Source organism: Anguilla rostrata, chromosome 12 (assembly GCF_018555375.3).
Source record: "Anguilla rostrata isolate EN2019 chromosome 12, ASM1855537v3, whole genome shotgun sequence".
Taxonomy (NCBI): domain Eukaryota; kingdom Metazoa; phylum Chordata; class Actinopteri; order Anguilliformes; family Anguillidae; genus Anguilla; species Anguilla rostrata.
In genome coordinates, this window is record NC_057944.1 from 2,617,998 (window position 1) to 2,643,468 (window position 25,471).

Sequence of the window (25,471 nt, forward strand, 5' to 3'; positions counted from 1 at the left end):
AGGGGGAGGAAGGTTGAGACTGCCAGTGTTCGCAGATCTGATAGGGGGAGGAAGGTTGAGACTGCCAGTGTTCGCAGATCTGATAGGGGGAGGAAGGTTGAGGCTGCCAGTGTTGACACAGATCTGATAGGGGGAGGAAGGTTGAGGCTGCCAGTGTTGACACAGATCTGATAGGGGGAGGAAGGTTGAGGCTGCCAGTGTTGACACAGATCTGATAGGGGGAGGAATGTTGAGGCTGCCAGTGTTCGCAGATCTGATAGGGGGAGGAATGTTGAGGCTGCCAGTGTTCACAGATCTGATAGGGGGAGGAAGGTTGAGGCTGCCAGTGTTCACAGATCTGATAGGTGGGGGAAGGTTGAGGCTGCCAGTGTTGACAGATCTGATAGGTGGGGCAGTCTCAGTTTCAGATAGAGCTCCGGGCTCCAGGACTGAAAGCTGATATTCCGCTGGCCGCTGCAATCCGCCAAAACAAACGAAGCATCCAGTGGATCGCTTTAATCCGATTAGCTGTTTGTGGTACAGAGGATTGGCCTATAAAATGGATTAACCCTGGGATTCACATAAACGCATTGGGCTTTACTGACAGGGATCCAAGCGAGGCGCTTAGCGTGTGCTTTTACACAGGGAGCACGTGAGAATGCGTGAGCGCGCAGCACGAATAGCCACGCGGTACTGTAAAGTGCGGCTTGACCACGCAGCGTTGTAGGCACACAACACTGCACCGTTTGGGCACGGCTGCTTTCCAGCATGAGGAGTGAACAGACACAATGAACAACCACTCTTCCGGTTACATCTTTATCTTTGAGAAGAAAAATTACAAATGTACAAAGCTACACCTATAAAAATTCCAGTAAAATACAATACAAATGGAATGTGTGCAAATACATTTAAAAAAATGTTTTACACGTAAAAAACGAAACAAAAATAAATCACATATATCAGTAACACCATATAAAATTTACAGAAGAGTTAAGTCAAATACAGTGCATAGTGTTATATATTTTTAGGTGCTGACAAAATGGGAATGTTCCTGAACAAATATGAAAGAAAACAAAATAATTTGCCTTTTAACAACAGAATGTGCATGTGATAAAAAATATATTCTACAGCATATGTTTACTGTGCATATTGTATGACTTGAATTGTAGTAAAAATGTGAATGTTTCTTAAACTTTGGTTTCAAACGTAACCAATGTTCAAAATCATTTTATACACACCTGAACTTTCTGATGTTTCTTTTCCCTAAGAGAAAAGACATGGTTTTTTGAAAAGTTGGTGACCAAACAATTTTTTGCAAGAAGTCTGTCCTTTGGAAATTTTTTAAAACCAGTTTAGTTTTCTAAAAATGTGAATTGAATTCACCTGCACATAGCAGTTGGTATTTTTATATCACATTACTGTTCTCATAGCTATTGCATTTAAAAAGTAGCTTAATGTTACACAAACAACATAAATTAATAGAAAAATAACACATAAACAGACATCTATGTTGGTGTTACCATCATTTCTTATAATTTCCACATAACATATTAAATCCTAATGTCACTTAAAACAACATCTTAACTACTAAAAATTTGGTTCATTATTTCCATTAAACTGTCTGGCTTTTTTCAGAACCCACTGGCGGGCAAGGCCAAATGTTCGTAACACCGGCGGGAGCACGCTGAATTTCAAACAGCGCCTCCGGTGGCCGAACTCCAAAAGCAGGCGGCCATTTCAGTGTCGAAGAGCACACTAGACCTAAAAGCCCCATCCGATGGATGAAGTAATTGGACGTGTCTTCTTTCTTTTCGCGTCTACGTGTGACTCACCCTACAGGAGCGTTCACTGAACGGATGACCCCGTTCCTTTCTCTCGAACAGCCAACACATCAGGTGACCCCCTGAAGAGAACAGTGTAGCATTCCGACAGAGTGTCCGACCAACTGCTGCTCATCTCTCCCCTCAAAATGCTTTTACCTACTTCTCAACTATGGGCATAAGAACATAAAAGGAAGTGAACGGACATGTGTGTGTTGAGTTCCTGCCATTTCATATTCTAATCAATGACATATTGCCAAGTGAAATCCAGTCCACAAAAGCTTGTTGCAACATGGAAATCACCTGAAGTAAAAAAAAAAAGAAAAACTGGACAGCCTGTGACATTTCTCTCGCTAAAAAGGCAAACCCTGTCCTGCTCTTCCCCAGGATCAGATACATTTGCGGGCTGAGGGCAGAACCTGGAGTCACCGGGCGAGGTTGCTGCAGCAGGGGCGGGGCTCCTGGGTGCCGGGGCGAGGGGGGCGGGACTCAGGGGCGGGACCGGATGCAGTGATTGGGCCGTCGGGACATGATGAAGCCACGCAGGCACAGGCAGCGGTAGGAGCCGTCAGTGTTGACGCACTGGCCATTCACACACTCTGCTGCAAGGTCGTCCGCCTCCTCGCATTCGTTTATATCTGCAGGAGCGGGAGAAAGGACCAGTACAACTGAGGTTAAATGGGGACATGACTGAATTCCTGTCAATCAAAGCTTTTTTTCCCCCAAGAGATTGGCTAAAAAAGTTACAGCCTGGCTTCAGACAGCCCACCACAGTGCATCTGTATTTGATAAATACGCAAATATAAAGGCCAGAGTGTCATATTTGCTCACAGCTAGCAAGCTGTGATATTAATGTTGCAGAAAAAATTCTGTTCAATTCAATTCTATTTATTTGATATATAGCTTTTTACAGGGCACTGTCACACAGATGCTTTACAGAGAAACAGAAGTACAATTGGGAAGAAATCAGCCCTGAACCTTCAAAAAGCAAGCAAGTGAGAAAAACACTTAAACGGTGGCAAGACAGAAACCCCCCAAAGGGAAGAAATCTTGAGAGGAACTTGGCTACAGAGGGGGAACGTATCCTCCCCTGGCCAAGCCCGGTATGAAGTAAGGGTAGAATGGACAGGAACAAAATTGTAATGAGCCATCTAATTTAAAAATATAACAGACAGTGACAGAAACCCAGCTGGCTGCAGCTGAATGCCCACAGTAACAGAGAAGAAGGCGCAGAGAGCCCACCTATGCAGGTCATGGAGGTCATGTCCAGGTGGTAGCCGTCGTAGCAGTCGCAGGTGTATCCCTCGGCCACGCGGATGCAGCGGCCGTTCTCGCACCCGTGCAGGATCCCGCAGTCCTCCGCGCCGAGGCCCTCGTACGACTCATACCGCCCTGAGAGGGACAGCAAGCGTCCAAGACTCACCTCATACGCCTGAAGGACGTACACAGCGTTCACAGCCTCACCACGCCGGAGCACGGTCCAGACCTTCACCCTCAACCGCCCTGGAGGACAGACACAGGCGTCACAGACCTTCACCCTCATACGCCCTGAGAGACAGACACAGGGCTGTCACAAGACCTCACCCTCATACCGCCTGACGAAGGGACAGACACACGCGCCTGCCACAAGACCTCACCTCATACCGCCCTGAGAGGGACAGACACAGGTGCTCCGTCAAAAGAGACCTTCACCTCATACCGCCCTGAGAGGCGACAGCTACAAGACTACTAACGCCCTGAGGACACAAGCCGTCCAAGACCTCACCCTCTACCGCCTGAGAGGGACAGACACAGGGCCGTCACAAGACCTTCACCTCATACCGCCCTGAGAGGGACAGACACAGCGCGTCACAAGACCTTCACCCTCATACCGCCCTGAGAGGGACAGACACAGGGCCGTCACAAGACCTTCACCCTCATACCGCCCTGAGAGGGACAGACACAGGGCGTCACAAGACCTTCACCCTCATACCGCCCTGAGAGGACAGACACAGGGCCGTCATCACTCAACGCTGTCACAGACCTACTCATACCGCCCTGAGAGGGACAGACACAGGGCCGTCACAAGACCTTCACCTCATAGCTACCAGCGTCCCTGACGTAGAGGGACAGACACAGGGCCGTCACAAGAACCTTCCAACGACGCCCTCATCAACCGCCCTGAGAGGGACAGACACAGGGCGTCACAAGACCTTCACCCTCATACCGCCCTGAGAGGGACAGACACAGGGCCGTCACAAGACCTTCACCCTCATACCGCCCTGAGAGGGACAGACACAGGCGTCACAGACCTTCACCCTCATACCGCCCTGAGGGACAGACACAGCCGTCACAGACCTTCACCCGCCAATTACCCTTACGCCTGAGAGGGACAGACACAGGGCGTCACAAGACCTTCACCCTCATACCGCCCTGAGAGGGACAGACACAGGGCCGTCACAAGACCTTCACCCTCATACCGCCCTGAGAGGGACAGACACAGGCGTCACAAGACCTTCACCCTCATACCGCCCTGAGAGGGACAGACACGGGGCCCGTCACAAGACCTTCACCCTCATACCGCCTGAGAGGGACAGACACAGGGCGTCACAAGACCTTCACCTCATACCGCCCTGAGAGGGACAGACACAGGGCCGTCACAAGACCTTCACCCTCATACGCCCTGAGAGGGACAGACACAGGGCTGTCACAAGACCTTCACCCTCATACCGCCCTGAGAGGGACAGACACAGGGCGTCACAAGACCTTCACCCTCATACCGCCCTGAGAGGGACAGACACAGGGCTGTCACAAGACCTTCACCCTCATACCACCCTGAGAGGGACAGACACAGGGCTGTCACAAGACCTTCACCCTATACCGCCCTGAGAGGGACAGACACAGGGCTGTCACAAGACCTTCACCCTCATACCGCCCTGAGAGGGACAGACACAGGGCCGTCACAAGACCTTCACCCTCATACCGCCCTGAGAGGGACAGACACAGGGCCGTCACAAGACCTTCACCCTCATACCGCCCTGAGAGGGACAGACACAGGCCGTCACAAGAACCTTCACCCTCATACCGCCTGAGAGGGACAGACACAGGGCGTCACAAGACCTTCACCCTCATACCTCCCTGAGAGGGACAGACACAGGGCTGTCACAAGACCTTCACCTCATACCGCCCTGAGAGGGACAGACACAGGCGTCACAAGACCTTCACCCTCATACCGCCCTGAGAGGGACAGACACAGGGCGTCACAAGACCTTCACCCTCATACCGCCTGAGAGGGACAGACACAGGGCTGTCACAAGACCTTCACCCTCATACCGCCCTGAGAGGGACAGACACAGCGCTGTCACAAGACCTTCACCCTCATACCGCCCTGAGAGGGACAGACACAGGGCCGTCACAAGACCTTCACCCTCATACCGCCCTGAGAGGGACAGACACAGGGCCGTCACAAGACCTTCACCCTCATACCGCCCTGAGAGGGACAGACACAGGGCCGTCACAAGACCTTCACCCTCATACCGCCCTGAGAGGGACAGACACAGCGCTGTCACAAGACCTTCACCCTCATACCGCCCTGAGAGGGACAGACACAGGGCCGTCACAAGACCTTCACCCTCATACCGCCCTGAGAGGACAGACAGGCTGTCCAAGACCTTCACCCATACCGCCCTGAGAGGGACAGACACAGGGCTGTCACAAGACCTTCACCCTCATACCGCCTGAGAGGGACAGACACAGCGCTGTCACAAGACCTTCACCCTCATACCGCCCTGAGAGGGACAGACACAGGGCGTCACAAGACCTTCACCCTCATACCGCCCTGAGAGGGACAGACACAGGCGTCACAAGACCTTCACCCTCATACCGCTAGGACAGACCAGCCGTCCAGCTTCACTACCGAGAGGGACAGACACAGGGCCGTCACAAGACCTTCACCCTCATACCGCCCTGAGAGGGACAGACACAGGGCTGTCACAAGACCTTCACCCTCATACCGCCCTGAGAGGGACAGACACAGGGCTGTCACAAGACCTTCACCCTCATACCGCCCTGAGAGGGACAGACACAGGGCTGTCACAAGACCTTCACCCTCATACCGCCCTGAGAGGGACAGACACAGGCGTTGACTGCAACAAGACCTTCACCCTCATACCGCCCTGAGAGGGACAGACACAGGGCCGTCACAAGACCTTCACCTCATACCGCCCTGAGAGGGACAGACACAGGCTGTCACAAGACCTTCACCCTCATACCGCCCTGAGAGGGACAGACACAGCGCTGTCACAAGACCTTCACCCTCATACCGCCCTGAGAGGGACAGACACAGGGCCGTCACAAGACCTTCACCCTCATACCGCCCTGAGAGGGACAGACACAGCGCTGTCACAAGACCTTCACCCTCATACCGCCCTGAGAGGGACAGACACAGGGCTGTCACAAGACCTTCACCCTCATACGCCTGAGGAAGAGGCCACAGACACAGGCTGTCACAGACCTTCACCTCATACCGCCCTGAGAGGGACAGCACAGGCTGTCACAGACTTCACCTATACCGCCCTGAAGGACGACACGGCTGTCACAACCTTCACATATGCCTGAGAGGGACAGACACAGTTGTCACAAACTGACAACGAGCATTCTTCTTTACATAGTTTTACTTTCATCTATCTTTGGGTCTTCCATGTGCACAGAAGCTGGAGCCAGGCAATAAATTATCTACACAGTAACAATAATAAATATAGCTACAAGCAGCGATTCCCAGGGTCCGTGCAGCATCAGCCACAGTTGGCAAACTCAATGACTCTGTGATAGTGGACAACAATGTGTTCCAACTGAGATTGTGGATCATGCCATCAACTTAGGGACCTGTCTGATGCAGCAGTGAATTATTTAATATTTCTTCATATTTGGATTGGGCTATAACTTTAGGGCTGGTTATGATCTAACCAAGTTTCATACCAAACTTTATGTCAAATAGTTTTGGAATTATTAGCATTTTTGTTATAAGCCTGCTAATTCTTTGGATCATCATCCAGTCGCATTTTTACATAAACGCTAAAAAACGAATCTGTATAAAGGTAGATGAGATAAGGTAAAATAACAAAAGTATTCCAAATTGGTCGATTTTTATGAGCGGAGAAGCATTTTAAGTGTTTTCCAAAACATTAAAAATGGTTGAAAATCCAATATGTTGGACTTATGGTTCTTTGAGGCAAATTCGTTCACTGTGAGGACAGACATTATATTCATAGTCTCCAGGTCAAACAGTGCAGAAATTATGATTGCATAATAATTGCACTTCCAACTGAACCATTTATTCAATTATAATGCCACAAAGTGGCCGATTGGCACACAATTCGGTACTGCATTGTTGGGTGACACCCTCTAGCAAAACACCAAGTTTCATAAGAATCAGCCAAGTAGTTAAGGAAGAAAAGAAACAGGTGAGTAATTATAACACAAAATGGCCACCAATTAAAGATGGTGGTGACCCATAAGGCACATATTTATGTTCCTAATGGGGGCTTTTGTCATTACAGAAAGTTACAGAAATTTCTGCAAAGGAACAGTCATTTTTTATTGAATTTTCGATTTGTAAAATATTTGGATGACTATAGCACCACCTTGCGGTTGGATTGGACTAAGGTTTTAGGGCAGGAGTGTGGATCTAACAGACAATGCACATACCAAGTTTCATACCTTTATGTCAAACACTTTAGAAAAGGCCACACTTATTGAAAATTCATTGTTTTAACATTTGGCCATGTTTTGACATAACCACTAGAAATGTAATGCCTGTATAAAGGTATGTGAGATGAGGTAAAAGACCAAATTTCATTCAAATTGGTCAATTTTCACAAAGAAGCATCCTCAGTAAAAAATTCACAAGATCAGAAAAGCCAAAATGGTATCTTATCACGGGGGCTAGGCTTGTGAATGTCAAAATTTTGTCACGTGCACTACAGTGCCACCAGGTGTTCAATCAGAACCACAATTTAAACGATGCACGAGGTCAGCCCCTCAAACAAGCCCACATACCTACCACATTAAGATGTACTCTAGATGTACTCTATGTGCTCAATGGGAGGACACAGGACTGGCAAAAATTATGGAAACACTGCATTTATAAAGAGAGAGAGACAATTTCTGCAATATTTTGCAACAATTTGTCTTTTTGGCATAATTAATGGAATATGTAATGAATATAATATCAATATAAAACAAAAATGAACAAATAATTAGCATTTGTGTTAAACAAGTAATAATCATAGCACTTTTGAATATGTTTTAATCCAAATCTACATTGAGCAGTCTAATGTTTCTTAATGTTGTAAATTTTATAATCAGCTCAAGCATTCATTTCTTTGTCCAGTATTTCTCTACATAAAATTATAATTTTCATCCAAAAAAACTTTTTTTTGGCTTGTATACTTTGCTTGAAATTACTGATGGTCACAATGCCATTACCAGCATGGTCAAAAAGAGGAAGATTTTTACAGAAGAAAATGGGTCTGAGAAAACAAACACAGAAGGAAGGGCACAGATGAAAGTTTCAAAAGTACTGAACTTCTTGAAGCACATTGTTTCCATAATTTGTGCCAGAACTGCATATATATATATATATATATATATATATATATATATATATGTATATGTGCCTATTGATATGGAATCTTGAAATGAGAGATTGCACAGAGACTCTTGGACTTAACTTTCCTTCATTTGGATTCTGTGAATTCTTGGACTTCAATGTTTCAATCTATTGATTAAGACACTAATATGTCGTAAGTGAAAATCCACCATTGCTATCCCACAGAATGGCAAATAGGGCTTGGCCCTGTACTCCCTCTACTGGTGGGTGGTGATTATGACACTCTTTTTCTCCCCGCCTTGGTCAGGGGTACAGACAGCTGGTGAAATGTGCTTTCTCACTCTTATAGTTTTCTGGTCAGGAGTACAGACAGCTGGTAAAATGTGCTCTCTCACTCTTATAGGTTTCTGGTCAGGGGTACAGACAGCTGGTAAAATGTGCTCTCTCTCACTCTTATAGGTTTCTGGTCAGGGGTACAGACAGCTGGTAAAAAAACGCGTTCTCTCACTCTTATAGGTTTCTGGTCAGGGGTACAGACAGCTGGTAAAATGCTCTCTCACTCTAGTTTCTGTCAGGTAAGAAGCTGTAATCTCTCACTTATAGGTTTCGTCAGGGGTACAGACAGCTGGTAAAATACTGCTCACTCTCATAGGTATCTGGTCAGGGGTACAGACAGCTGGTAAAATGCTCGCTCACTCTCATAGGTATCTGGTCAGGGGTACAGACAGCTGGTAAAATTCTCGCTCACTCTCATAGGTTTCGGGTCAGGGGTACAGACAGCTGGTAAAATGCTCTCTCACTCTCATAGGTTTCGGGTCAGGGGTACAGACAGCTGGTAAAATGCTCGCTCACTCTCATAGGTTTCTGGTCAGGGGTACAGACAGCTGGTAAAATGCTCGCTCACTCTCATAGGTTTCTGGTCAGGGGTACAGACAGCTGGTAAAATGCTCTCTCACTCTTATAGGTTTCTGGTCAGGGGTACAGACAGCTGGTAAAATGCTCTCTCACTCTTATAGGTTTCGGGTCAGGGGTACAGACAGCTGGTAAAACGCTCGCTCACTCTCATAGGTATCTCGCCGGAGTCCATCGCTGAGCCTCCCCTCCGAGAAGTCTGGGTAGGGCGGGGCCTCCCGGGGTAGGAAGCTTCTCCAGGGCTCGGACGGGCCCTGCTCGTCTTCGTCCTCATCCTCCTCATAGTTTTCAGGGAGGGGTGCGAGGCTCAGGCTCCTGGGGTCGCCCCGGCTGGGGGGGCGGGGCCGGGCCCCATAGGCCGGCTCAGTGAGAGGGTCCACTATTCGGAAAGGGGGCCTGAGGTCGGACTCGGACGGCACAAAGCGCGGGTCAAAGTCCTCTTCATAGTAACGACCGGCACTGCAACGAATGAAACCCACAATCAGGTCATATTCCTCAAACTGCTGATTAGCAGAAACAGAGGGCTGAAGTGCAGTGCATGGGCCTCCACTACTCTACTTATGCCGTTCGTGACCTTTCAAAATATCATTTCATTGGATGAAGTCAGTCACAGCTAACAAGAAATGTTCCAAGAATGTTGTGGGAGATTCATATTTGGTTGTGAGACAACATGACAAGAATTTTCATAACTTAATGCCAAGGTCACGTAAAAAACACAACAGACATGTTGCTCTAGCAACTGTCATCATTAAGTCATGAGAAAACAGTGATAAAAATGAGGGTATGTGACGATTCCAGGAAGCTATTTCTCTTGATAAATGTAACTGAATAGAATTCTAAGCCTGGGAATGTTTATTTTAAAATTCCATAAATGTTCTGTAAACCAATGATTTTCTGAGCTATACTGAGTGACCAACACACACTCTGACCGGAGGATGCTTCCTCAGAAGTTAACAGGCACAAGACTGTTATGAGTAGAGCATGATGGGAAGGGTACCCTGGTTGGCTGTAAGGAGGCTCCCGCACTCCGTAAGGGTCCACGGGTATGCCGCCGTAGCCAGGTCTCCTGCCCCCTGGTGGTGGATAATCGTCATAGCCCGGGCGGAAGTAGTCAGGCCCCGGAGGCAAGGGCTCGGGGTATGATTCGGGGTCATAGGGCAGGCCATATCCCCGCCCGGGGGTGGGACCCCGGGAGGGGCCATACCCCCGTCCCGTGAAAGGCGGGGTGTAGACGGGGGTCCTCAGGACACTGCACAGTGCCTCGTAGTCATCTGGTGAGACAAACGGTAACTGGTGAGATCGACGTCACTGTTTCAAAACAGGTTAACGTGTCGCACGGAGAAGTACCAACATCTGCAATCCCCACTGCCATTAGTATTGTATAAACTGTCTTCATAAGTCTTTGTGAAGAAAAGAGGCATCTTAACTAAATGGCACGAGCGGTGCCCTGCCTTCGAATCCTGGACGTCTTTTGAATATAAAAATGGCCACACAGAGTGTCGCACGGCTTAGCCTGTGGAGCACCCCGCAGTCTGACCTTGTCACAAGTTTCGCTTCTGATTGCCTTTGGAGTCTGTTACTGGCATTTGTCAACAGAGAATGTGCACTTCAACCACACGTGAATTATTTGATTACAAATCTAAAATTGTGGAGTACAGAGCCAAATAAAGAAAAATGATGTCTTTGTCCCAAACATTATGGAGCTCACCGTATACAATATGAACGTAAAATATTATTTCCGTCTTATCTTCTGTCATCTGCACAAAAATAAGAGCTGCGGCACCTTGCAAATCCATTTCACCAGGCTCCCTTCACAACGCGTTGGTGAGCAGGCGTGACCATGTGAGGATTAATCAACCAAGCATCCCTCAAACGTTTGTTAATTCAGACTCCTCAAATACTCCCTCAAAATCTCCCTCTTCAGACATCTCTGAGATTAATGTTCATATTATACATAACTGCAAATTTGTCTTAAAAACGACTGTCCGTTATTTATTTATTTATGTGATTACTCTGATTACAAATGACAAAGCAAACAGCAGTTAATATTGACAGTCATAAAAACAACACTCAAAATGTGGAAATATATAAGAAATTTTACTAAAGAAGCTCAGCTGGCGCTGACATAAGCATGAATGAACATAAATGAAATATGACAGAAGCATGTGATGGTAAGACGCTGTAATCGGCTTATCTGCTCAGAGCCAATCAAAATGCCTCAAAACTCATGGGACGACACCTCACCTTGCAGCAGGACAATGAGTCCAAAACACACTGCTAAATAAACCTGGGAGTTTTTTAGGGCCAAAAAGTGGAATGATCTTCGCCGGTCAAGTCAATCACCTGACCTGAATCCAATTGTTGAAGACAAGCCTGAAGGCAAGAATGCCCCAGAAACAAACAGGAACTGAATATGGCTGCAGCATCACCAGGGAAGGCGGGTCACAGGCAGTCCTTGAATGTGAAGCACTTGCAGACTTTTGCTCCCATAAAATGGGGGACTATGTATAAATGGGCTGTCATTCGGAGCCAAAACAACAGAAATTGTGTCACTGTCAAACTGTACAAAAAATGAAGCATATTGTGCATAACACAGATAATACAATATCATAAGATGCAGGCAGTACGCCTGGCTCTAACATACAATGCATGTGTTTTTAGGCAGGGCGCGGTACCTGAGTCTCGGGCGGGACACAGGGCACACTGAAGCCCCCAGGCTTCTCCGTAGAGACAGCAGCACTCGGTGAACGTCACCTGCCCCTCCAGCAGGGGGCTCTGGCACACCAGGCTGGCGGTGACGTGCTGCCAGCAGAAGGCCAGGTTCTCGTCTGGGGAGAGGGAGAAACCGGCCGTGATGTCACTGCATACATCATGTCTGAGGGCGTGGTGCTAAATCAAATCTGGTTTACTGATTGCCACTGAATGCTCTTTTGTAATGATACTATGATATCAGTTTTATATATGTGGCACCCAACGTGGGGCTGGGCATCTCCAATTCCCACCCCAGTTTGGAATGACCAATCATCATCATCATCAGGACAGTGTAGACATCCATGGTTCTAAACATGTGGTATCACCAGATGGTTCTTTTCAACCGCTGCCTACAGCTGAGCGCGCACAGGGTGGAGTTGGAGCAGGACCTTTAATACGCAGCCCTCGCGTGCAGCCCACGAGTGCCTGATCTCGCGTGCCAGCCCACGAGTGCCTGATCTCGCGTGCCAGCCCACGAGTGCCTGATCTCGCGTGCCAGCCCACGAGTGCCTGATCTCGCGTGCCAGCCCACGAGTGCCTGATCTCGCGTGCAGCCCATGAGTGCCTGATTGACCCGCGGAGGTCCCTGCAATTAGCGCAGACCCCTAACCAGCTCAACCCTCCCATACCCTGGGTGGTGCAATCACCAATTGTACATCACCCTAATGCAGCATAGTTGGCACTGGCACTAGCCCGGATTGGATCCAGTGGACCACATGGAGGCTCATTCATGCGCCACAGCGTGCTCCTTAACCGAATGAGCCACTCGACAGCCCTGGGCATCCTTCTATTTTTACCCAAATTTGTAAATTATACCTTTAGTCCTCATTGACCACTGAATGTCATGTATGGCTTTAATAACCAACCAGAAGTTCGGTACTGAGCTACTTTAGTTCTCACTATTCCTGTCCCCTTCTTCATAAACTTCTCTGCCAAATTCGCCCTGGTGGACATGTCAAGGTTATACTCTTTTCTATAGACTGATCTTGCACAATATATAGACTGATTAACAGAGCTATTTTACAGCACAGATCATCAAGGTCGCACATGACCCATAATGCATGTTGGGAATATCTAGCTACATTTTTATGTAAGCTTCTTTTCTCCACAGAGTTTTACCTGTTGAAAACCACAACCACACAGGTGGAGTCTGAAGGCTGAAATTCAGAAGAACCAAACCTCCTCCTTCCCCCAGCCCCTCGGGGTCTGTGAGCTCGCGAATGTGGGAGGGGCTTACCTACGGTCAGGCTGGTGGAGTTGATGCAGCGGCGTTGGGTATCGTCCAGCACCAATGGCGGCTCACAGGAGCAGAAGTATGAGCCCACTGTGTTTATACACAGGCCCCCCTCGCACGAGTCCCCCCGCTCACACTCGTTATTGTCTGGGAAACAGGAAAGGAGGAAAAGGAGAAAGGAGGAGGGGGAAGATGCAGATGATGAGGTAAAGAAGAGAGAAGAGAGAAATAGGTAAAGGTGCAGGTAGAATACAAACAAGAGGAAAATGGCAAGGGAGAGGAAGAAAGATAAGTTGAGTGAGTAATTAAGTAGTAATAATGAAGCAATAACATAGTAATAATGCAGTAGTAACACAAGAAGTATGCAGCAGTAACATAATAATGCAGCAGTAATAATGCAGCAGTAACATAGTAATGATACAGCAGTAACAGTGATAATGCAGCAATAACACAGTAATAATGCAGTAGTAAAATAGTAATAAAGTAGCAGTTGTAATGCAGCTGTAAAATAGTAATATGCAGCAGTAATAATGCAGCAGTAACATAGTAATAATGCAGTAATAATGCAGCAGAAACATAATAATGCAGCAGTAACAGTAATAATGCTGCAGTAACAGCAATAATGCAGCAGTAACATAGTAATAATGCACCAGTAATAATGCAGCAGTAACAGTAATAATGCAGCAGAAATAAATGCAGAAGTAACAGTACTATAGCAGCAGTAATGCAGTAATAATGCAGCAGAAGTAATACAGTAATAATGCATTAGCAGTAATGCAGTAATAATACAGCAGCAGTAATGCAGTAAGTGGATGCAGTAATAAATGCAGAGCTAACAGTATTTAAGCAGAAGTAATGTAGTAATAATGCAGCAGCAGTAATGCAATAATAATGCAGCAGCAGCAATGCAGTAAGTGCAGCAGTAATAAATGCATAAATAACAGTGAGTAACCTACAGTAATGCAGTAAGTGCAGCAGTAATAAATGCATAAGTAACAGTGAGTAACCTGCAGTAATGCAGTAATAATGCAGCAGCAGTAATGCAGTAATAATGCAGCAGCAGCAATGCAGTAAGTGCAGCAGTAATAAATGCATAAGTAACAGTGAGTAACCTGCAGTAATGCAGTAATAATGCAGCAGCAGTAATGCAGTAAGTGCAGCAGTAATAAATGCAGAAGTAACAGTGAGTAACCTGCAGTAATGCAGTAATAATGCAACAGCAGTAATGCAGTAAGTGCAGCAGTAATAAATGCATAAGTAACAGTGAGTAACCTGTAGTAATGCAGTAAGTGCAGCAGTAATAAATGCATAAGTAACAGTGAGTAACCTGCAGTAATGCAGAAATAATGCAGCAGCAGTAATGCAGTAAGTGCAGCAGTAATAAATGCAGAAGTAACAGTGAGTAACCTGCAGTAATGCAGTAATAATGCAGCAGCAGTAATGCAGTAAGTGCAGCAGTAATAAATGCATAAGTAACAGTGAGTAACCTGTAGTAATGCAATAAGTGCAGCAGTAATAAATGCATAAGTAACAGTGAGTAACCTGCAGCAATGCAGTAATAATGCAGCAGCAGTAATGCAGTAAGTGGATGCAGTAATAAATGCATAAGTAACAGTGAGTAACCTGCAGTAATGCAGTAAGTGCAGCAGTAATAAATGCATAAGTAACAGTGAGTAACCTGCAGTGATGCAGTAAGTGCAGCAGTAATAAATGCATAAGTAACAGTGAGTAACCTGCAGTAATGCAGTAAGGGACTGACCGATGCACTCCAGCAGGACGGTGTCGTAGTAGTAGCCTGTGGTGCAGTAGCAGGAGTAGCCGGGGATGTGGTTGACGCACACGCCGCTCTTGCACACCTGGGGGTCGAACACTTTGCACTCGTCCACATCTGCGCGGAGGGGAGAGAAGTGGTGGCAGTCAACTCCTTAAGGTTACGACAGAAAGAGGGCACGGTTCGCACCCCGACGCCGTGGTGCAGGGGGTAAAACAGGGAGACCGCGCGTGAAAGTGGTGCAGGGGGTAAAACTGGGAGACCGCACGTGAAAGTTTGGGAAGGCCATGCTTGGCTATGTTAAGGCTGGAAGTTGTTTTGGTGGACCAGTAGGGGGCAGTCATCCCTCTGAACCAAACACACCCCAGTGCAGTAATGGAGGCACTGTGCTATGGAGGCATGGCACTATCCATCTAATTAGACGTTAAACGCAGGTCTTGACTTACCATGGTCATGAAGGAACCCATGTCACTTATTACAAAGCGTTGGGGGGTTTGCCCAGTGTCTTGGAAAAAATTCGCAAACTACCTTTCTCGGTGTGGCCACCCAGTCATCCCTAGTTTCTCCCTCTACACCTCAGCCGATGTGCAGAGAGCATTCTGACCCAAAATGTATCGCCCAGGTGGGGGCTACACCCCTCCACTGTAAAGCGATTGGACGTAATGAGATAAAAGATGCCACGTATACACATCTGCATTATTCTGATTGGACACTGACCTCTGTAGCTGAAAGCACCCGGTCCTGTGGTAACATATCCCTTTCCGCTCGGGCAAAGCTCCTGGTACTCCGCTGTGCACAGGATAAGACACAGAAGCACCATGTTACTAGCGTTCATTAGCATCATTAGCATTAATGTTTACATGTTAGCAGAAGCCTTGAACAAGCTACACTGTATTTAACTTAGAAGGGGTACAAGGAAACACTGACTCTGAGTTGAGTGTCTAAGCTAAAGTACTTTGTTTAAAGGCCCAGTAACAGTGTCTTATCATTTGCTGGGTAGTGTCAAAGTATCTTTTTGGCTGCTCTTCCAAAACCATCTGAACAAAAATACTATGGAATTAAAAAGAGTTTCTAGGTCATTCCATATGCCAGCCCTAGTATCAGCAACTTTCCAAAGCTACAGTAGAACTCACTCACGTGAGCTTCCTATCCAGCCATCTGGAGCTATACTGTCCCTCAGGAAAATTCTGTCTGGTAAATTCCCCACCCCAAAAAACTGAGCGGGATATATGTATACACAGTGACCTCCGTAGTGTTTGGGACAAAGCCATATTTTTCTTGATTCGCCTCTGTACTCCAGAATTTTAGATTTGTAATTCAATAATTCACACGTGGTTAAAGCGCACATTCTTAGCTTTTATTAAAGGGCATTTTCATACACTTAGGTTTCACCATGTAGAAAGTACAGCGCTTTTTATACACAACCCCCCATTTCAGGACTGTAAAAATACCCTTAAATAAACGCTGAGAATGTGCCCCTTAAGCGTATGTGAATCGTTCAATTACAAATCTAAAATTCAGTGCGGAGCTAAATAAGTAAAAAAAAGTCTTTGTCCCAAACATTATGGAGCTCACTCCACAGTTAGGGGGATTGTGCTGGTGGGTGTGCAGTGAGGGGACCTACCTGACCCCGGGGTGGGGCAGGGAGAGAACTGGCAGTCCAGGCCCCAGGCCTCCCCGATGGTGCAGCAGCACTCCTGGTGGGTGGTGTTGCGGGAGATGGTGTTGCAGGAGCCCTGCTCCCGCGTGCTGTGGTAGCACTCCCGAGCCTCCCCCGGGCGGGGCGGGGGCAGGCGGACGCTCGAGTCTGGGCGGGGCTGAGACTCCGGTTCGGAGATGGAGGATGAGGATGAGGATGAGGAGGAACTGCCGGGGAACATGGGGTGACCTGGGAGAATAGGTACATGATGAAACACACACACGCGCACACACACACACACACACACAATATTCACATGGTTACAGGGTCATATACAGAAATACACACACACACAATATTCACATGGTTACAGGGTCATATACAGAAATACACACACAGACACACACACACAATATTCACATGGTTACAGGAGCATATACTCAAACACACACACACACGCACACAATTAAATAATAACATATTTGCACACAAATACATAAATATTAAATAAACATGCACACATAGACACAGTGATACACACATCTCCTTGAAGGAGCATAAGTCTGCAAATAATTGGACAATTAACTGAATTGAGTCCAAATTCTAGAAGCATAAGGCCATAGTTTTTTCCACAGAATGACCTCCTCCTCTTTAGCCTGATGTTTGCAGTACTGAACAGAAGATGGCAGCCTTGAGCCTTTGAAAGCTTCTGAGCACCTGGCATACATACAGCGCAGTTATGCTTCACTGACTTAGCACTGCACAAGAAATTCACTGGAGAAGCCGGTTCATTCATTGTGAAAGGAAATGGAGGATCTCCGGATGAGACTATGATGGTACCAGAGCAGAATGTTCTGGAAATGCTGCGGGTGCGTTAGCGGTCGCTACCTGGCCGCGGTCTGCCCCGGCACCGCGCCGTGCGCAGGTCAAACTCCTCGTCCTCTCCGGGACACTCGCACAGGAAGGAGCCCTCCACATTCTCACAGCGCGCTGCTCCACACACCCCCTGCATGGTAACACACTCATTCTCATCTACAGAGAGAGAGAGAGAGAGAGGGAAAGGGAGAGAGGGAGAGAGAGAGAGAGAAAGGGAGAGAGAGAGAGAGAGAGAGAGAGAGAGAGAGAGAGAATTTTCTAATTTTGATCAAAATTAGAAATGTAAATTGTCTGTATTTGCCTTTTACGCATAATGCTTTGTCAGTAAGAATATTAATTTTGTCATTGAAAAACAGCAAACTGAACTGAGAGAAAGATTAAGACAGATGATTTAGAGCACAGTGCTGATTTGTCAGTACTACTCCAGGTATCTGTGATCATCATCTTCAGTGGATTCCAATAGTAACTAGTTTATAATCCTGTCACATGGGAATGACTTGTCTGTTTGATTAAAAAGACTCATGCCATCATGTTTATGTTTCGACACAGACCTAAATCTGAATGTATTTGGCAAACAGAAATCTAAATTTTAGCAGGAAGCACACCTACTTTTTATCCAGGATTGCCATGTGTGTGAATGAGCAAAGTGCAACTTAAAATAGGCAAACACCCACAAATTATCCAACCACAGATTTTTATGAGGAGCGAGAGCAATCAGATTCCTTACAACCAATGTTTTAAGGCATTATTAATTGACTTTAAACTGTTGCCATTCACTGCTTGTATCTCTGATTAACTTAGATATTGTAACAGCGAAATACGCTCTATCGAAACAACTGACTGGAGCACTTGTACTCTGTAGATACTCTTAAGGATTATGTGACTTCTGGACACCTTTTTGTGAAATAATAACAATAATAACAAATGTCAGTCTTATTTAAATACAGCCTAATACCCATCACAGTCTCGTGAAATTGAACTGTATATACAGAAAGACTGTAATTGAACTGCTCCAGGACTCTAGTCAAGTCAAAACAGAGTTAAGCTGGTTTCTTTGAGTTATGCCTAGACATGTGTGCACTTCAAGCTTTGACTTTGTTGTTGACAGAGTAGTGTGCTAAAGTTTTAACTGAGAAGTTTTTCTCCTTGCGATACACCAGTTATACATATGCCTGAAATGCCCATCCCAAAATTTTACGGCACAGGCGAAAGTTGTTGTAGAGGTACGGAGTAATGGTGCAAAGACTTCCAAATAAACAGATCAAATTTCATCCACATGTGTGTTGACCATGTGTGGCCTTACACACAAAGGCCGTTTCTGCAAGAAACAGAAAAAAGACAGAAAAGCAATGGCTCTGCAAGCATTTAGCTTTTTGCAAAGTCAGAATCGGCGCATGCCCCCATGACCGTTACCGTTTCTAAGGCGTCACCACTCTGTTTTCACTTAGCCACGGGAATGGGCCCCGTGAGGTGCTGTGGAGGCCCCAGAAAGAGTGAAAGGAGACGGACCGAGGGTCGGCCCCTGGGGGACACCCACCCACGCAGCCTCTGTCATCGCTGGTGGCCTCGTAGCCCTGGTCGCACATGCAGTGGTACGTCCCGATCAGGTTCTGGCAGAAGGCGTGCTCCCCGCAGACCGTCTTGTTTGCGCACTCGTTGATGTCTGAGAGAGAGCGGGAGAAAATGTCACTTCCTGGGAGGAAAACGTAGGGTGACTGCTGAGGGTCACCAGGGTAGCCAGCAGCACATTGAGCCTGAGACACGGCCGCAATTATCAACAACGCTGTGAACCCGCAAAGGCTTCTGAGCACCCTGCCATGGCTTAGAGAGAGAGAGAGTTAAGGCGGTTAAGACTGTATTTCCTTTGCTGAATAAATGAGCCTGATCAGGTCACTTCCTGTCACTTCCTGTCACTCACACACAAACGAGTGGAGGGGGGGAGTAGCCACATTATGTTCAAGCATGCTGATGTGGCTTCCCACTAGCTGTGTGAGAAGGCAAGCGCTCACCGGTGACTCAGGCAAATCCACACACTAGAACAGGGCTTTACCAGACAGTAGAGCCCATTCACACACAGGACAGGGCTTCAACAGACACCAGAATCTGGGGCCCATCCACTCACTGGAACAGAGCCTTAACAGACACCAGACGATGGGGCCCATCCACACACTGGGACAGAGCCTTAACAAATACCAGACTATGGGGCCCATCCACACAGTGGAACAGAGCCTTAACAGATACCAGACGATGGGGCCCATCCACACACTGGGACAGAGCCTTAACAGATACCAGACGATGGGGCCCATCCACACAGTGGAACAGAGCCTTAACAGATACCAGACGATGGGGCCCATCCACACACTGGAACAGAGTCTTAACAGATACCAGACGATGGGGCCCATCCACACACTGGGACAGAGCCTTAACAGATACCAAACAGTGAGACTGTGAGGCCCATTCATACACTGAAAGAGTATCTTAACAGGACAAGCCACCCAGCAGTCAGGATTGGGTCTTTAAATGAATTAGATTTCCAGAGAAAGAGCCCTTACCCACGCACTCCCCGCTGCCTGTGAGCCCGTAGCAGTAAGAGCCCTTACCCACGCACTCCCCGCTGCCTGTGAGCTGGTAGCAGTAAGAGCTCTTACCCACACACTCCCTGCTGCCTGTGAGCCCGTAGCAGTAAGAGCCCTTACCCACACACTCCCCGCTGCCTGTGAGCTGGTAGCAGTAAGAGCCCTTACCCACGCACTCCCCGCTGCCTGTGAGCTGGTAGCAGTAAGAGCCCTTACCCACGCACTCCCCGCTGCCTGTGAGCTGGTAGCAGTAAGAGCCCTTACCCACGCACTCCCCGCTGCCTGTGAGCTGGTAGCAGTAAGAGCCCTTACCTACGCACTCCCCGCTGCCTGTGAGCTGGTAGCAGTAAGAGCCCTTACCCACACACTCCCCTCTGCCTGTGAGCTGGTAGCAGTAAGAGCCCTTACCCACACACTCCCCGCTGCCTGTGAGCTGGTAGCAGTAAGAGCCCTTACCCACGCACTCCCCGCTGCCTGTGAGCTGGTAGCAGTAAGAGCCCTTACCCACGCACTCCCCGCTGCCTGTGAGCTGGTAGCAGTAAGAGCCCTTACCCACGCACACCCCGCTGCCTGTGAGCTGGTAGCCGGGCTCGCAGGTGGTGATGCAGTGGTAGGAGCCGATGGAGTTCTCACATCGCTGGCCGCGGCACACCGTCCCGCCGAGCTCGGCGCACTCGTCCACGTCTGCGGGGGGTGACAGTGGAGTGATGCAGAGGCCCGTTCCGCCTGCCCACAGCGGCCAAAGACATTCAGGACCTGTGACTCAGAGGTGAGGTGCACTTACCCAGGCAGGCTGTCCTCTCCGGGTTGGGGGCGAATCCCTCCCGGCACTGGCACTGGAAGGACCCGACGGTGTTGGCGCAGCGCCCGTCCTGGCAAACCCCCGGCCGGGCACACTCGTCCACATCTGGGCACGGCATCACACACACCTCTTAAAAAACGCTTCTGGCTGGCACCAGGTCTGAGACGCTAATCCTGGTCTGTGAAGCTAATCTTAAATCAAAGACGTTGTCTTAAATAAAAGATGAGGCCTTTTGATGTTCTTCAGGTGTCCTCCATACCTGCTGAGGTACCCTGCATCCCCGCTCTCAGACTCAGGCCCTTGAACCCTGTCTGACCGCGGGCACAAATACCACCCTTACCCACACAGCCTGTCTGACCGCGGGCACAGATGCCACCCTTACCCTCACAGCCTGTCTGACTGTGGGCACAGATGCCACCCTTACCCACACAGCCCGTCTGACCGCGGGCACAGATGCCACCCTTACCCACACAGCCTGTCTGACTGTGGGCACAGACGCCACCCTTACCCTCACAGCCTGCCTGACCGCGGGCACAGACGCAACCCTTACCCACACAGCCTGTCTGACCACGGGCACAGATGCCACCCTTACCCACACAGCCTGTCTGACCACAGACACAGATGCCACCCTTACCCACACAGCCTGTCTGACCACAGACACAGATGCCACCCTTACCGACACAGCCTGTCTGACCGCGGGCAGATGCCACCCTTACCCACACAGCCTGTTTGACCGCTGGCACAGATGCCACCCTTACCCACACAGTCTGTCTGACTGCGGGCACAGATGCCACCCTTACCCACACAGCCTGTCTGACTGCGGGCACAGATGCCACCCTTACCCACACAGCCTGTCTGACCACGGGCACAGACGCCACCCTTACCCACACAGCCTGTCTGACCATGGGCACAGATGCCACCCTTACCCACACAGCCTGTCTGACCACGGGCACAGATGCCACCCTTACCCACACAGCCTGTCTGACCACGGGCACAGATGCCACCCTTACCCACACAGCCTGTCTGACTGCGGGCAGACGCCACCCTTACCCACACAGCCTGTCTGACCGCGGGCACAGATGCCACCCTTACCCACACAGCGAGTTCCGTTAGCGGCCGGCTGGTAGCCCTCAGAGCACACGCAGTGGTAGGACCCCTCGGAGTTCACACACGCGCCTCGCGGCGAACAGACGTCCCCCTCCACACACTCGTTGATGTCTGCACACACAAGCAAAGAGACATGTCTGGCAGGAGCTCAGCGTTGCTGTGGCAACAATATATGACCAGGCTCCACCAGGACAGCCATGACAGTCATTTAATTACAGCACATATTTATTAAAGCAATGCATAGCGCCTATATGTAGTGTAAAGCAGTAGAAACAAGAACACAGTGTATTTTCTGTGAACAAATATATCAGGAACAAATACATTTTCTGGGACCCCACCCCTTATTAAAATGAAGCGAAATGTCCAAATATGGAATCACAAGCCATGGAGTCAAACTACATGCACACTGTAAGTAGTGCAGTGCATGTAGCATGCACAGTGTTTGACATGACTGTTGTTAATGTCCTTGGGAAGTGCGTAACGTTCAGTAAGCTATTTCACAGTCCACCTGTCCCCCCTCTGCCTTTCCTGGCTGCGAGAGAGGCATTACCGCGCTGGGGGTGTGTGGGGAGGGGGGTTGCCGTGGCGACGGGTCTGACCTCTGCACTGCCTGCCGGGGCCCGAGGCCCTGAAGCCCGCGTTGCACTCGCAGCGGTACGACCCGTCCGTGTTCACGCAGCGGCTCTCCCTGCTGCAGGTCCGCGGGTTCCGGCACTCGTCCACGTCTGCGGAAACACAGCCTACCGTCAGCCTGTGTCCCTACAGGCCGGAGCCGGAACTGCAACCTGAGCTGCGCCCTGCCGTCAGTTAGCCCTACAGGCCGGAGCCGGAACTGCAACCTGAGCCGCAGCCTGATAGAGCTGTTTTTAGACTCAGTCATCTTTTTCAGAATTTGAAGTAAACGGTGGAGGAAGGGCTTTAGAATGGCGATGGACAGAAAGGATTAAGGATTAATGAGCTAACAAAACCTGAGCTATTAGCTTCAATGGCAAAAAAATGTGAAACAGGGACCATTTCTTCACTAAACGGCCCACATTGGTCACATGGTTCTGTTCTTTGTTGCGCTCACCTCTTCTGCCCATCCCACACAATTTATAGACAGCCTGTAGGACATGGCTTTGAAAGAGACACGCAGTGTACTCCATAATGTTCGGGATAAAGACTTTTTTTTTTCTTCTTGATTTGGCTCTGTATTCCATAATTTCAGATTTAAAGAGTGGATTCTCAGGTTTTATTAAGGGGATTTAATTTTCTTTTTTTTACATTTTGGTTTGTCATTGTAGAAATGACAAATTACATTACTTTTTATACATACTCTAAATTCTAAGGGCACCATAATGATTGGGACAAATGGCTTCCCAGGTGTTTCTGATTAGTCAGGTTCAATTTCTTTCCTGCAGTGCAGGTAGAAGAGTGCTTTCCGTGTCTGTGCTTTTGGCCAAGGAAGACCTCTACATTTGATGACCGAAGAATTCTCGCGATAATGAAGAAAAACCGCAAACACCTGTCCGACACATCAGAGACACTCTTCAGGAGGCAGGCGTGCATGTGTCAGTGACTACTGTCCACAGAAGTCTTAACAAACAGAACTACAGAGGTTATAATGCACAATCCAAGCCACAAATTAGCCGCAAAAACAGGATGACCAGGTTACAGTTTCCTAAGAAGTACCTAAAAGAGCCTGCAGAGTTCTGGAAAAGGTCTTGCGGACAGATGAGACCAAGATTCACCTGCATCAGAGTGGTGACCAGAGCAAAGTGTGGAGGTGAAAAGGAAGATCCCAAAGCCTAAGATCCCCCCTTCGCCCCCCCCCCCCTCCCCCCCCACTGTGAAACGCGGTGTCATGCTTTGGGCATGTTTGGCTGCCACAAGTACTGGCAAACTTGTCTTCATTATGATAACAGCAGCAGCAGAATGAATTCTGAAGTGTACAAAAGCATCTTACCTGCTCAAGTTCAACCAAATGCCTCCAAACTCAATGGATGGCGCTTCATCCTACAACAAGGCAATGACCCCAAACATACTGCTAAAGCAACAGAGCAGTTTTCCAAAGCTAAAAACCGGAAGATTCGGCTAAGTGATTCACCTGATCTGCATCCAATTAAACAAGCGTTTCAAATGCTGAAGAGAAAACTTAAGGCAACTATCCCCCGAGACAAGCAGGAGCTGAAAATGGCTATGGTACCGACACAGCATCACCAGAGGTACAGACATCCATCACCTGGTTTATGACTTCAAGCAGTCATTGCATGCAAATGATATGAAACAAAGTACTAAACATGACTACTTTCATTTACATAACATTCATGTCCCAAACACGGTGCCCTGAAATTTGGGGGCTATGCATAGAAAGTGCTGTAATTCCCACACGGGGAAACCAAATTTAAACAAAAAATACTCTTTAATAAAAGCTGATAATCAGCTCTTTAACCACATGTGAACTGTTTGATTAAACGTCTAAGATTATGGAGTACAGAGTCAAAGCAAGAAAGAAAATGTATTTATCCAAAACATCATTGAGCTTGCTGTAAGTTAATGTTATTTGAAATATATCTGAATAGCACAAATGAACATACTGTGTAGCTCCCATATTACCCAGACTGCTCTGCAAATGCATGTCTCTGCCTATAAGCCAAACCCAAAAAAGCTCCACAGGACTGATACAAATCCTGTGGAATCCTACTGTAAATGGGCCAAATCCCATAAATGTTAATTTGCCACTTTACTTTACTGTAAATTTTAGTGTGAGAGGAAAATAAATCTTCAGTACATTTATTCATTCTGGCAACCCCATACAGGTAAGAACAGGTGTTTTGTATCTGAAGGTCATTTCTTTGAAGTTTGAGCCCCCTGCTGTATGGAGTGATACATCAGCTCCACGGTCATTTCTGAACCCACTACCCCCATGCCCCCCCCCCCCGCCCCCCCGCCACCCCAGACCTGCCGCGCAGACCTCGTCTCTAACTGGACCCACATTCCGCCCCCTCTCTACAGCAGCCTGGGATTTATAAGGCCTGCGCCAAAGCTTTTCGGCTGACATGATTCCTCTGCAGACACGCCCCTCAGAGAGAGACAAGCAGCGGGGGCAGAGTGCCGGGTCACCTTTGAGCGCAGGTGAAGAGACTGCGCAGGCTCACCTAGCGACCGCGGTGCCCGGCGCGAGCTGGAGAAGGACCCCTGGGCTGGCCAGGGCCCTGCCAGCAGTAACATCGCAACGGTGCACAGGGAATTACACAAACCGCTGCACGAGCACAGACAAACGACATCAGGACACTACTCAGTGGCCAACCCATGTGATAAAAGAACGCACTAGAGTACACTTCACTACCATAGTGTACTTAAGAATACCTCAAATACGCTCAAGTGCACTTCTTTTTTCTTTTTTTTTACAGTGGAATCCACAGTCTAGCATTGC

At 48.2% G+C, this 25,471-nt stretch overlaps 1 protein-coding gene across 28 annotated transcripts in view; it reads right to left on the reverse strand.

Moving 5' to 3' along the window:
- Window positions 1-781: 781 nt before the first annotated feature.
- Window positions 782-25,471, reverse strand: part of LOC135236950 (latent-transforming growth factor beta-binding protein 4) — a 135,546-nt gene continuing 110,856 nt past the window's right edge. For 27 of the 28 annotated variants that reach the window (XM_064303596.1, XM_064303582.1, XM_064303574.1 and 24 more), the window contains 15 exons: window positions 22,656-22,781; window positions 22,042-22,167; window positions 20,932-21,054; window positions 20,700-20,831; window positions 19,109-19,234; window positions 17,584-17,727; window positions 16,681-16,944; window positions 15,774-15,845; window positions 15,045-15,173; window positions 13,289-13,432; window positions 11,976-12,128; window positions 10,298-10,571; window positions 9,449-9,759; window positions 3,042-3,191; window positions 782-2,437 (listed from right to left, as the gene is read on the reverse strand). In XM_064303596.1, coding sequence (XP_064159666.1) covers window positions 2,289-2,437; window positions 3,042-3,191; window positions 9,449-9,759; window positions 10,298-10,571; window positions 11,976-12,128; window positions 13,289-13,432; window positions 15,045-15,173; window positions 15,774-15,845; window positions 16,681-16,944; window positions 17,584-17,727; window positions 19,109-19,234; window positions 20,700-20,831; window positions 20,932-21,054; window positions 22,042-22,167; window positions 22,656-22,781 — 2,423 coding nt within the window. In that variant the 3' untranslated portion in view covers window positions 782-2,288. Of the gene's footprint in view, window positions 2,438-3,041; window positions 3,192-9,448; window positions 9,760-10,297; window positions 10,572-11,975; window positions 12,129-13,288; window positions 13,433-15,044; window positions 15,174-15,773; window positions 15,846-16,680; window positions 16,945-17,583; window positions 17,728-19,108; window positions 19,235-20,555; window positions 20,574-20,699; window positions 20,832-20,931; window positions 21,055-22,041; window positions 22,168-22,655; window positions 22,782-25,471 lie in introns of all 28 variants that reach the window. The other variant, XM_064303573.1, reaches the window with a different exon arrangement.